The sequence below is a fragment of the Puma concolor genome, chromosome C1 (assembly GCF_028749965.1).
Source record: "Puma concolor isolate L17-30 chromosome C1, mPumCon1.1.hap2, whole genome shotgun sequence".
NCBI lineage: Eukaryota > Metazoa > Chordata > Mammalia > Carnivora > Felidae > Puma > Puma concolor.
Genome location: NC_141674.1, coordinates 163,971,319 through 163,984,808, shown reverse-complemented (window position 1 = coordinate 163,984,808; position 13,490 = coordinate 163,971,319). Strand labels below are relative to the sequence as shown.

The 13,490-nt window shown below is 40.1% G+C and overlaps 1 protein-coding gene and 1 non-coding gene across 6 annotated transcripts in view; one reads left to right on the top strand and one right to left on the bottom strand.

The window, feature by feature from the left end:
* Nucleotides 1-13,258, top strand: part of WIPF1 (WAS/WASL interacting protein family member 1) — a 134,237-nt gene extending 120,979 nt beyond the window's left edge. For 4 of the 5 annotated variants that reach the window (XM_086718931.1, XM_086718932.1, XM_086718933.1 and 1 more), the window contains one exon: nucleotides 1,695-4,763. In XM_086718931.1, coding sequence (XP_086575057.1) covers nucleotides 1,695-1,750 — 56 coding nt within the window. In that variant the 3' untranslated portion in view covers nucleotides 1,751-4,763. Of the gene's footprint in view, nucleotides 1-1,694; nucleotides 4,764-12,127 lie in introns of those variants that run through there. The other variant, XR_015255326.1, reaches the window with a different exon arrangement.
* On the bottom strand, nucleotides 11,297-11,403 carry LOC112849089 (U6 spliceosomal RNA). The gene has a single exon (XR_003222531.1). It is a non-coding gene; the product is annotated as a U6 spliceosomal RNA (small nuclear RNA).
* Nucleotides 13,259-13,490: the final 232 nt, after the last annotated feature.

Here is a 13,490-nt window from a genome sequence, read left to right as displayed (position 1 = left end):
GCATGCCTAACACCTGTTAGATCCTAGAAAAAATGTACCTGAGATAAATGAATTTTAAAAATTGTGAATGGATTTTAAACTTGGTACCGAGAGCCCAGAATATGCATAGTTTTTAAAAGAACACTGTCAATGGAGTGAAGAGACAACCCACGAAATGGGATAAAATATTTGCAAATCATATATCTGATAAAACATTAATATCCAGAATATATAAAGAAGTCCTACAATTCAGCAACAACAAAAACCCAATTTTTAAAATGGGTTGAATACTTGCATAGACATTTCTCTGAGGAAAATATCCATATTGCCAAAGAAACACATGAAAAGATGCTCAAAATCACTGATCATTAGGGAAATGCAAATAAAACTACAATGAAATACAACTTCACACCTTTTAGGATAGTTACTATCAAAAAAGTATTGTTGGGGCACCTGGCTGGCTCAGTCAGTTATGCATCCGACTCTTGATTTTGGCTCAGGTCATGATCTCGCAGTTCGTGAGTTTGAGTCTCTCTCCCTTTCTCTCTGCCCTTCCCCTACTCACACACACATGTACTCTCTCTCTCTCTCTCTCTCTCTCTCTCTCTTTCTTTCTCAAAATAAGCTTTTTTTTAAAAAGCATTGTTTAGAAATTAGAAGATACCTAAATGCCCAACAAAAGGGGATTGATTAGATATAGTATACTGTATAATAGAATGTAATGTGTCATTAATAATTATATGTATAAACAGTAACGACTCTTGAAAAAGACTCAGACCAACTACATATGATCCTATTTGGGGAAGAAAAAAGGGAACTGTTTATATAGAGAAAATAAATGGAAAATATTTACATAATGTTATTGGTTATCTCCAGGTGGTACAGGCATTGGTGAGATTTTGTTTTGTTTTTGTTCATCAATATTTTCTGAATCTGTCATAAATACATACTATGTTTATGGCAAGAAGACAAGTACTTTTTAAAATTTTTGGGGGGGCTCCTGGGTGGCTCAGTCAGTTAAGCGTCCAACTTTGGCTTAGGTCATGATCTCACAGTTTGTGGATTTGAGCCCCACATAGGACTCTGCACTGACAGCATGGAACCTGCTTAGGATTCTCTCTCCCTCTCTTTCTGCCCCTCCACTGCTCGTGTTTTGTTTTGGTTTTTTTCCCCCTCTCTCTCAATAAATAGGTAAACTTTTTATTTTTTTTAATTTTTTAATGTTGTTTTTTTTTTTGTTTTTTTTTTTTGTTTTTTTTTGAGAGAGAGAGCACAAGCAGAAAAGGGGCAGAGAGAGAGGGAGACAGAGTCTGAAGCAGGTTCCAGGCTCTGAGCTGTCAGCACAGAGCCCAACGCAGGACTCGAACCCATGAACCACAAGATCATGATCTGAGCTGAAGTCTGATGCTTAACCAACTTAACCACCCAGGCACCCCTAAATAAGGAAACTTTAAAAAACTGTTTACAATTTTTTTCCCTTGATTTCACAAGTACTCAGTAGCCAGTGGTGGGTCACCCATCTCTAGTAATGTTCATTCAGATCCTCACTTGCTTCTTCCCCTCACTTGTTACTTCTCATTCACATATGCCAGTTATTTACAGCCTTGGTCATAGAGGGTGAGGTAGTGGGTACTTTTGCAACCATCCTTCAGTTTGTATAGTGAGATCACAAGCTTTCTAACCAAAATTTGTATTTTGTCTATGTTTTCATCAAGGTGGATCCAACCGAAGAGAAAGGGGTGCCCCTCCACTCCCTCCCATCCCGAGGTGATCTTCACCTGCTCTTCTCCATCTGAGCCCAAGAGCTACTTCTGTTGTTACTATCCAAGGGCTGCAAACCCTCCTCCCCTTGTCTTCCCTTGGCCCCTTCATACTGGCAATAGGGAGGAAGGTAGGGTAACATGGGAATGTGTGTGTGGGGGTGGGGGGGGTGGGGGGGTGGGAATGCAGGAAAGAAATGCACCTGGCTTTTTATGTTGTGTATATTCTCAAAGCTATTGCTTGCTTCAGCTACAGCCCACCAGCGTTGGTTGCTTAGGGGTCAGTAGGCTTTTGTGGCAAGGTGGCAGAGATGAATTGTGTCCTAGCTCTCAACCAACCAAATTCAAACATTCACTGCTTATTTGCTACAGACTGTAATATTAAAGTCCCTGAGAGCTATTTGCTTCCATGCCCTTTTTGCATGCTTGGCTTTCTGTCCGATTTGCATGCACCACAGACCATGGAAGCAAGTTGCTGCATCAGGGCTCATGTAACATTTTTCAGTTACAGGATGTCCAATCTTTGGCAGTCTGAGATAAGCTCTAGGATAGAGCTTTCCAACGGAAATACAATGTGAGCCACCTAAGCAGTTTTTTAATTTCTAGTAGCTACATTAAAAAAGGACAAGGGGAAATTAATTTTAATATATTTTATTTAACCCGAGTACCCAAAATATTATTTCAACCTGCAATTAGTATAACAACTATTAAGGAGATATTTCACATTGTGTTTTGGTACTAAGTCTTCAAAATGCAGGTATATTTTACATTGAGAGTACATCTCCTTTCCGACTAGTCACATCCCAAGTGCTCAGCCACATGTGGCTGGCGGCTACCGTATTGGACAGCACAGGCCCAGAAGACAGAGGATGGTACAAAAACCTCTTATTTCAAAAACAGACAAACAAAGAAAATGCAAGATGAGCTTTAGCCATTCAAAAAGTAACTAAAAATGAGGTTAAGACCTAACACCTTGTTTGGCAGACAGCTTGATCTTAGATTTTGCTCCCTTATTCCCCCTCTTGCCTTAACATCTGTTGCTTCACAATACCAAGGTCAGAAATTGATCTCACAGGGTGTACAGTCACGTGGAATAAAGCCATGGGAAAGAAACCGAAAGCCAGCTGGGGCTTTGGGGCTCAGAGCCAGCTGCCTTGAGCTCACCTATCAGTTGGATTCCTGCCTTGCACTTCATTTCCTCCCCTGTCTAGCTTGCACATCAGGGCAGGGAGGCTCGTAGGCTCCACAGTTGTGCGAGAAAGTTAGGAAAAGGTGGCAAATTGGAAATGTGGAGGAAGGAAGCAGGTTTGGGTTGATGGGCAAAACTCTAATCTAAATCTGATGTTGATGGGGTTGAGAGACATTGCTACTACAAATCGAAGAGAATTTGTCTTGACTCTGCCGGGGGAATCACTTGCCTTGGATCTATACAAATACAGCTCCATGGGAAGGACCATAGGGACGAGCCAGCCTTGCCCTTTTTTGTATGATTTTTGTTTACAAAACTTTACTGGGACTTTTAAATCTAGCTATAGATTTGGGGGGGGGGGGGAGTATTTCCATTTAGATGTTTTATATGGTTGATTATGTTTAAAATTACCATTACTTATTTTTTAAAAGCACGTGGCCACATATATATATATGTATACCTAAACTTTGTATCCTGGTTTCAGTGTATTCATGTATTCCTGGGAGATGCTAACGAGAAATCAATCCAAAGAAAAATTTGAAAGACACATTCCTATTTATAGAATAAATAATTGTTTCATTTATATAAAAGCAAAAGAACTTAGAGTTCTAATAAATGGGATATCTAATAAATTATGAAGTTGCCCATTTGAATATATTGTATTTTTGTAACTTTCCTTGCCAAAGTCTTGGGCTTAGAAGATTAGAGAACTTGGTTTTTCTAACTCTCCTCTACCATTCATCTGTCTGTCATACAGTCATTTGGGGCCCTTTACCCAAAGAGAATTAAGAAATATAAAAGTGTAACAAGCGTGGCAAAGTATTTTCGAAAAAACATTTTTTTTAGGTAATAGCATCATTTTATTTTGGATTCTCTGATCAGATATCAATAGTTGATACAAATCCTTATGATAAAGCCTTATGACCCACTTTAGAAAAGACGGAATCTGGCCTTAATAGCAAATATGGCATAGAAAAGTCTGATCCAAAGGATTTTGGATCTGAATTTTATAAGGGGCAGTAAGAATGGCCAATTTCCTTATATATCCCAACCTCATAGTTCTCTCCTAACATCTGAAACAGAGCCACAGTACAGAGTTGCTCTTCATCCAGGACAGAGAAGTTTTAGCAGGTCTTTTTTTAAGTAAATGTTTCATTAATACACCTACACCCTTTCTTTGAAAGTTGGCAACCTAATTGCAGCCCAAACTGAATAATTTCTATGCTAAAATCTTCAACTATGGCAAATCACAAAAATGAATATTTTCTTCCCTGAAATCAGGGCTCACATTTGTTTTTTTTCCACAATATTTCCAGATAAATGTATTCAAGATGCAATACAGTATTTTAATATTCACATATCATTTTATATTGAAATGTATTACAGTATTAAAATTCAGTGTTCCATATTTATTTCACTATACATTTTATTTAGTAGAAGCCGAGAGAAATGTTTAATCCAATGGTGCCTTACTTTGTGATTTGAAAGAAATCGACTTTTTATGTCTAAGTAGCAGATTATTTGCATATTTGTAAAAACTGTTAGGCTTTTATATTTTAACTTGTAATACCAATTTTGTTATTTTAGTAGCAGAAATGGGATGATTGTTAAAGTGGCCAAAATTTTTTGGCATGAAATTAATTTTTCCCTGTTTATAGTCAGGGACAGTAAAGGAAAAAAAAATGTTTTTCATACCACTGCATTATGTAAACATGCACATTTTGGTATCGATGTCATTAGGACAGTTTAAATGGCGGGGTAGAGTCTACCCTAGACATCTGCATCTTTGTAAGTTAGCCAGACAATAAATAAAAGCAGAATGACAAGAGTGTCAACTGGTGGTTTTTATTTAAGTATTGTCTATGTAAATACAAATGAAAAAGCAAGCGTCTGTTTTCTGTTTTACACTTTGGTAAAAAAAGACAAACTCAAAGAAAAGAAAAGGAGAAGGTAGTGGTGGAGGTTCATGGTGTGTGTACCTCACATCTACTTTCTAATCCCTTGTTTTTCCTGAGAACCTGCATCATAGCCAAAGTCTGCTGTCTGTTTACTTGAAGCAGATGCTTTAAGACTCTAAGGTACAGATGGATGGTGGGACCAATGGGCCAGGAAACCACAAAGAATAGAACTGACACTGAGAAATACAGGAAAGGCCAGGGGGAATTTAGGGGGCCCGATAATTTTTTTAATTATCTGCTGCGCACATGTGTGTACGTATCTTAATGCAGTATAATGGTTAAGAGATTAGAAGACCTGCGTCCATCTCTTACTTGCAAGTTGCAAACTTTTCTAAGCCTCCACTTCCTTATCTACAAGGTAAGTAACTATCTTACAGGATTAATAAATGTATTAAATGAGATAATACACTCAGTACTTGGCCTGACTTATTCTGGCACTCAGTAACTGGTAGCCAGGTAGCCACTCTTGGTAAAACAACAAATATTTATATAATGATCCCAAATTTACTGGAGCCAAACTGCCCGAAAGGGAATTTCCTAGTGTACCTGTAGAGGAAGAGGCAATAGCAGGCAGACTATCCGTACCAGAAATGCAAAGCAACCTCCAGACAGAGGACACCTCACATGATGTCCCTTCGACCTCACAGGCCTGAAAAATGAAAATTCATGCTGCTTTGGTCATCAAGGAAATTATTAGATTCCATTTGGAAGTAAGACCTGGAAAGAACCTATATATAGGGCAGCCTCAGAATTTATGATCCACGAGTAGAACACTTTTGAGAGTAGGAGGGAATACTGATAATTGTTGCTTTGGTACAACAGGTACAAATTGGGGCTGCCCTGGAAAACTGGGCATTTGGAGGTCATCTAGTCCCACCCTCTGGTCTTACAGATGAGTATATAAGACCCCAAATCACATACTACTGATGCACAGCAGCCTGGCCTGTCACCTCACCACCACACGCCCCCTTATTTTTTCTTAAGATTTCATTTTTAAGTAATCTCCACCCCCAACCTGGGGCTCAAACTCACAACCCAGAGATCAAGAGTCACACGTTCCGCCAACTGAGCCAGCCAGGTGCCCCAACGCTCCCTTCATTATGATCCTCCCCACCTCTAGCGCAAGTCTCTGCTTCATGTGTCTTTCACATCTGCTGGAAAGAAAAGACCAAATGACAAGCTACAGGGTCAGAGAACAAGCCCAGCACATGCAAATTTGGATCTGGATCCTAGCTCTGCCACTTGCTCCCTGGAAGGCCAATGACAAGGTATTTAAGCCCTATGAGTTCTAATTTCCTCAACTGCAAAATGTTTACAGTGCTTAAATATACAGAACATCAGGCAAAATAACTGGCATATGTCAGGCGCTCAATGAAAGTTAGTTCCATTCGATTTTCTAATCCCTTTGCTATCAAACTGAGGCCACATTCAGGAAGGCATTTTCAGTGCATTCAGAAGAGTCTGTTAAAGTTTGGGGCGCCTGGGTGGCTCAGTCAGTGGAGGGTCTGACTCTTGGTTTTGGCTCAGGTCATGATCTCATATTTTGTGAAATCGAGCCCCACATGAGGCTCTCTGCTGACAGCTTGGAGCCTGCTTGGGACTCTCTCTCTCCCTCTCTCTCTGCACCCACTCTCTGTCTCAAAATAAACATTTTAAAAAAGAGTCTAATAAAATTTAATTGCAACACTCTTAGGATAAAAATTGCTTTTAAAACTGGCCTCCTTTGTTAAAACTGGAATCATTCATTTGGTTCATTCAGCCATTCGGTACATTTTTATGTACCAGCCTCACCACAACCAAATAGTGTCCCCACTCTATCTGAGGAATGGTCTCGGAGTAGCAGTTACCCTGCTCCCACCAGTCACAAGTGCCAAAGCAACAGAGAGTTTTCTATTGAGAAAGTGAATACTTTATAATTTTCCTCCCTTAAGGGATTATTTGGTTTCTTTTCTCCTTTCATCTCAATGGGTGAATTAAATTTATTATTATTATTATTATTATTATTATTATTATTATTTTACAGAGGGAGAGAGAGCAGGATAGGGGGGACACAGAATCTTAAAGCAGGCTCCACACTCAGCAGGGAGCCTGAAGCAGGGCTCAATCCCACAATCCTGGGATCATGACCTGAGCCAAAACCAAGAGTCAGATGCTCAACCGACTGGGCCACCCAGGTGCCCCAAATTAAATTGATTTAAAAATTCTTTTAAACTACAGGAAAACTGGAGGCGGGGGAGGGAAGGTTTTAGAACAAGTTTTGATGGCCTATAAAAATGTCTTTTTACTTTTTGATTAATTTTTTTGAGAGAGAGAGGGTGCAAGTGAGTGAGGGGCAGAGAGAGGGAGGGAGAGAGGGAATCCCACAAGGGGCAGGGAGAGATGGAGAAGTAGGGCTCACCCGAAGTGGAGCAGGGGCTCACCTGATGTGGGATGCGGGACTCGAACTCACAGACCATGACATCATGACCGGAGCCAAAGTCAGATACTTAACCAACTGAGCCACCCGGGTGCCCTGCTTTTTTTTATTAATTCCTAAAGGATGCCCCAGTTCCCTGACATTCTGATTAACTGAAGGCTTACTGGACACATAATCTAGAGTGGCCCCTTTCTCTGCTGTCTTCCCCACAGCCTGGCTTCCCTGTACTCTGAGCACTTGGTCCTTCATGTCTGTCTCTGGAGCTATAGTTAGCTGCAGGATTCCCCCACTACCCGAAAGCAGAGCGCTCCTATGAAAACTTTCCTAAGCCAAAATGGCATAAAGCAAAGAAACAATTACCGTGAACTCACATGGAAAATTTTTTGAGCATTCTCAGACCCAGAAAAACAATCTCTCTTTGGCTTCTCTGGTCCCTTAGGACACATCTTGCTAATGGATGTGCAAGATAAATTGAGATAAAGCACAGATGCTCAGAGGCAAGGTTCAAAGCTACAGAGCTTGACGCTGAGATGCCCAGTGTGGTTTCCAGGGAAGGGGCTTGGCGGTGCCACCCTCACGGCTTGGGGCTTGCACTGCTTCTACAATGGCTTGCTGCAAAACAAACACTGAACGCTATTTTCACTTTTTGCCTTTTTCCTAAAAGCAAAAACTCTCTTTGGATTTCTTTCAGTTAGCAAAAAGGTACAATGTAGGTCTTCCATAAAAGTGAAGTGGCCTAATGCAACCTTTCAAAAAATCGGGGGATACCTGTACACATTTCTCTTATTGGTAAATGTTTGAAATGTCCCGTCAACACTCTACCACGAATTCCTTAGCATTACAGAGGCACATTTACAGGAAGCTAAGGAAGCTCCAGCTTTGGGACCTCCACTTGCAAGGATCCCTTCTAATAAGGAAGGACTCATTTTTACATCTAATGTTTTATTCATGATTTTATACTAATTTTCTTAATATAGCAGCCTAAATTGTCTAAAGCTCAGCCCCACAAAACCTGTCCTTGCCTTATTGCCCTTCCCAGCTTCTGATAGAGAAATCAACCAAAGTGCGTATCTTAAAGCTTTCTTAAGCCACCAGCTTTCCGTAACAGTGACAGGAGGGTCCCAGACAAATAGAAGACAGCAAAAGTGTATGCTCCTTTGTACTCCCAGAGTGGTCAGTAGATATTTCTAAAAGAATTCAATCATTGTACCGCTCACATTGCATTAGAGTCACTTAAAGGCCCCACAATGTGACCCATCTAGATAACATGTTTGACCTCTGAGGGGTCTGGGAAAGAAGTCTGGATGCTATTAGACATTGAGCTCAGATTTAGCTTAAATTCTGCCCAGGAAGATGCCTGCCAGAACAGCTGGTGTGTCCATCATGGACTCAACATAAATGTGTTTTAGTCATGAGGAACTCCCACCCTTTTCCTGTTTTCTGTCTCCAAGCAGTTTAGTAAGTTAAAGGTCGACTGTCAAAATGCTATCTATTTAAGATAGGTATCTGAAGCAAATATCAGATAATTGGGAAACCCTAATGCCTTATGGTGCTATTGTATTCCCAAAGATCCATTTTTACATGTATTCATTCAAATAAACAACACTGATTGAGTAGCTACAATTTATTAGGCATAGGGAATATGAAGATACATATTATACAATAGGAAGCACTAGTCCTAGAATCAAGGGTCTACATTCTAGATTTAACAAGAACATCAGCCAGTAGGCACAAACCCACTCTACCACTGGTTCTAGAGACATGCTCCTCACCACCGACACAAGGCTAGTTGGCTGTGTGCATGAAAGGGAAATTCCCTCCCCCTTGGTGCTTCCTGCTTGGACTTACTCTTAGAGCAAAGGTATGGACAGGTCCCAGATGGGGCCACCATAGAAAAATGGAAAAATATATCTAACACAGAAGTGTAAACACAAGACCCATTGCCTAATTTACTTACCTAGATGACAACATAAATATTGTTTTCATTTTCCATATAACCACCACCAGTTATTGATCATCTACTATGTACTACAAATTGTGCTAAGGTCTTTGCAAATATTATTGCATATGTCATTGTTAGTCAATGTGACTTTACACGTGGAGAATTGAGGCCTGAATCAATTAGAAATTTGCCTCAAGCCACTTGCTGTGATTGATCCAGAATTCAAACTTAAGGTTGAATAAATACATTTGAATGGGAAGTCATAATATTGTCAACTTTCCATATGCCAGTTTAAAAAAAATACTGACGTTTCATAAAAGCAAGGACATTTTAATAAGCCAAACTCTTAGAATAAAAGATAGTAGGCTCAACTGAACAAACATAGGTTCGTAGGTGCATTGCGTTTATTTTCCTCACTGGGCTATGCACTAGCTCTAGTCCCAGACCCACCATTTACCAGCTGGGGCACATTGCCTCTTGCTAAGTGATCTAATTTCTTTTGGTTCTTTGCTCCTTTACAGTTTAAGGAGTGGTCACAACTACCATTTTGACACTTTCAAAAGAACGTACCTGTATTTATCAGCTCATCTTATCAGACACTTGCTACCTTTTAAGGTGATCTCAGGGGAGCCACTAAAATTCAGACATCATTTTTCATTAAGCACAGATTTCTGAAAGTCCCAAACTGCAATGTGAATAGTTAATGTGCTCTTCAGTGTATCTCCCTTGCTTTCTACTGTTCAATATTTGTGGAGTATTTCTTCCAATCCTATTATAAACTTTTTGTATTGAATTTATTTTTTACTCTCCTTGAACTTGGAAAAGTTTAAATTCCAAATCATAGAATTTGCTTTCCCATAATGGCCAGAAGTACACTTTGTGTTCTTTGCCTCAGTCATACAACCCAGCACTCATTCACAGGGGAAATAAAGGTAAAGCAAAAGACAGCCATGTTCAAAAGAAGTCAAGTAAGTGGCTCCAGAATTTCAGAGTATTTTCACAAACAGTCCCTCATGTTTACCCAAGGCAGCCCTGTGGTGGAGGAAGAGACTGATCTCCCATGTTACAAATGCAGGGCTGACACACTGAGGGAGGAAGTGACCTCAAGGTCTTACCCCTGGTGAGTGAAGGGGGCCAAGACTACTTCAGTCACAGTCTTCAAACTGCATTTTGCCATTGTTGTCTGCATTCATCTGACAAATAGTATTGAGCACCTTCTCAGTAATGAGAAGGCATGGGGTGAATCCAGTTGAAGACACAAAGGTCAGGACCACCTAAATTCTGTGTTTCAGGGGGCTTACAGTCCTTTGTGGACTGAGGCAATTACATAAATAACTTTAGGACAAGGGAGAATACATGACCTATTCAAAAGCTTGAAGTAATGCATCACCAGGACCCAAAGAAGGTACAACTCTTGTGAATTGGTTGAGCCTTACTGCCCCACACTCAGGTGTGTTTTCCTCATCTTTTTTTCTTCTTAATGTTTATTTTTGAAAGACAGAGACAGAACTCCAGCAGGGGAGGGGCAGAGAGAGAGAGAGAGAGAGAGAGAGAATCTGAAGCAGGCTCCAGGCTCCTAGCTGTCAGCACAGAGCCTGATGCGGGAGTCAAACTCATGAACAGTGAGATCATGACCTGAGCCAAAGTCGATGCTTAACCGACTCAGCCACCCAGGCACCCCCCTCATCTTTCTGAGTAAGGCTTCCAGTGTTTCTCAAAATGAAAGTTGTGGACCACTTAAGCACTTAAGGAGTGCTTGTTAAATACAGGTCCCTGAGCTCCACCTCAGATCTACCCAAATAAAAATCTCTTGGGGCGCCTGGGTGGCGCAGTCGGTTAAGCGTCCGACTTCAGCCAGGTCACGATCTCGCAGTCCGTGAGTTTGAGCCCCGCGTCGGGCTCTGGGCTGATGGCTCAGAGCCTGGAGCCTGTTTCCGATTCTGTGTCTCCTCTCTCTCTGCCCCTCCCCCATTCATGCTCTGTCTCTCTCTGTCCCAAAAATAAATAAAAAACGTTGAAAAAAAAAAATCTCTTGGAACCCAGGAAAATGTTTTTAATATGACCCACTTCACAAATTTGCATGTCATCCTTGCACAGGGAAAATGCCAATCTTCTCTGTATCACTCAAATTTCAGTACCTGTACTGCTGAACCAAGAATGAGAATTTATATTTTTAACAAGGTTCAAGGTCATTCTGATGCACATTCCAGATTCAGAATCTCTTTTCTAAGGTGCTACCCCTGAATTTGGGCCTTTGAAAGAATATATATTTTCATATATTTTATTTTCATATTTTCATATAATATATATATTATATGAATATATAATTCATATTATATTATATATTATAATATATATATATGAAAATTAAATCATGAGATGGCATCCACTTTTTGTCATACTAAATACTCCATTTAATACTACCCCCATGCATGCTGATTCATTACAATGCTGTTTGTCTTAAAAATGCTTTTCTTAAAAAATCAGCTAGCTAGCTAATCTATTACGAAACCCAAAGAAAAAATTGTGTAACAAGACCACTGCATAGTCCTGGCCAGTAAGCATCAACACTCTTTACTAAATGTATGTTCTAGTCTGTTTTCTTGAATTATGTATGCTTGCAATGTGTGGCCTTTCTCCATACTTTTTTCTGGTGAGTTCTGGTCAGTAATTTTGATCCAGAGTGCTATCAAAAGATGGTATCACAGATAGTGCCATAAAGAAAGAAATACAGAAGAGTGCCATGTTGGATGTTACCATTTTTTAAGTAGCCCAAGGTGACTTTAAGTAAATGGTTGTAACAGAGAAAAGGAACCAGCAAGGATCTGGGTGATGGAAATCTTTTGACATTATAAAAGGTATTACAAACTTCTCTTCTACCAGGAAGGATGGACTAACAATTCTGACTGGTAATGGGAAGACACTAGGGCTTGTGACCTCAGGAGATCTAAAGAGAAGACCAAGGCCACATAAGAGGAACCTCTGGACTCAGGGACTTGACTGAAACAGCCTGTTCAATTAAGCTCCCCTGGAACGCACACTCCTGGAGTTAAGGGGGCTGCCTACACTGTGGCTGGGAATGCAGCCTCTAGCACTGCAGTGGTTCACTGCAGCCAATGGAAACTGTTACAACCTGCTAGAAGAGTGGTTTCAAACCTCAGAGAATCACCTGGAGGGCTTGTTGAGACAGGGCCCTGTGCCCCACTTCTGGAGATTCTGATTCAGCAAGTCTAGGAGGGGGCCTGAAAATCTGCATTTCTAACAGAGTTCTATGTTATGCTTGGTTGTACTGGTTTTTAGACCACACTTTTTAACTGGAACTGATCACTATTTATAATAACAGAATACATTTTTCTCTGCATTAAACTAATATGTACATATAGCATCAAACCTAAATACTGTGTCCATTGCTTGCATCACGCTTTAAGAAACTTAGCTAAGTAGAAAACCAGTTGGTATGGCACTGTTGTACCTGAGACATAATGGTGTCTTATGATTTCCCAATACTCTTTCTTTGGCCATTAATCATATCCATTACTCTTTTGTTGTTATTACTGTTGTTGCCTTGCCAACATTACCCGGGGGTGGGGGGTGGGCTAGAATCCAAATGTTAATAAGTGTTAATTATGGAGTTTTAAAAATCAAATCAAAACAGCAAAAATCATGAAAAAATAATTCATGAAAGCTGACAAGCCTTCACCCTTAATCATCATCTCAAGGTTAAATAATGATCAGAATTCTTTCAGTTGAAGTACTTATGTTGCATCTTGATGTCTGACTATCATATAAATATAACTGTGCTATTAGGCTCTATTTTTCATTGCAGATGAAATTGATGCATCTTTGTGTGATGTAGTCTGACATAGTAAAATTGTTACTCCCTAGGTAGGATATTCATAAAAATGTAATTATCGTAATCAGAACAGTCTTTAAGCTCATGAGAGGGGATTGCCAGATTCGTGATTGGCAGTTTTCAATCATTTCACATATAATAAATAAACTTCTTAAAGCAGCCTTGGGAATCACTGATGTCGTACACAGGGAAACTATTCTGATCAAACAACAAAGGGTGTTGGGAGATGGTGACGGGAGTTCCAGTTGGCTTCCTCTGCCTGGCTTTGGCCAGGACTAGATGGGACTTTCAACAGATTTCATTCGCTTTACTCACCAACAGGTGTAATTAACAGTGCCATTTGCTGGGAAGAAAGAGGTCACAGGAAGACTACCGTTACTGAATAGAATGCAT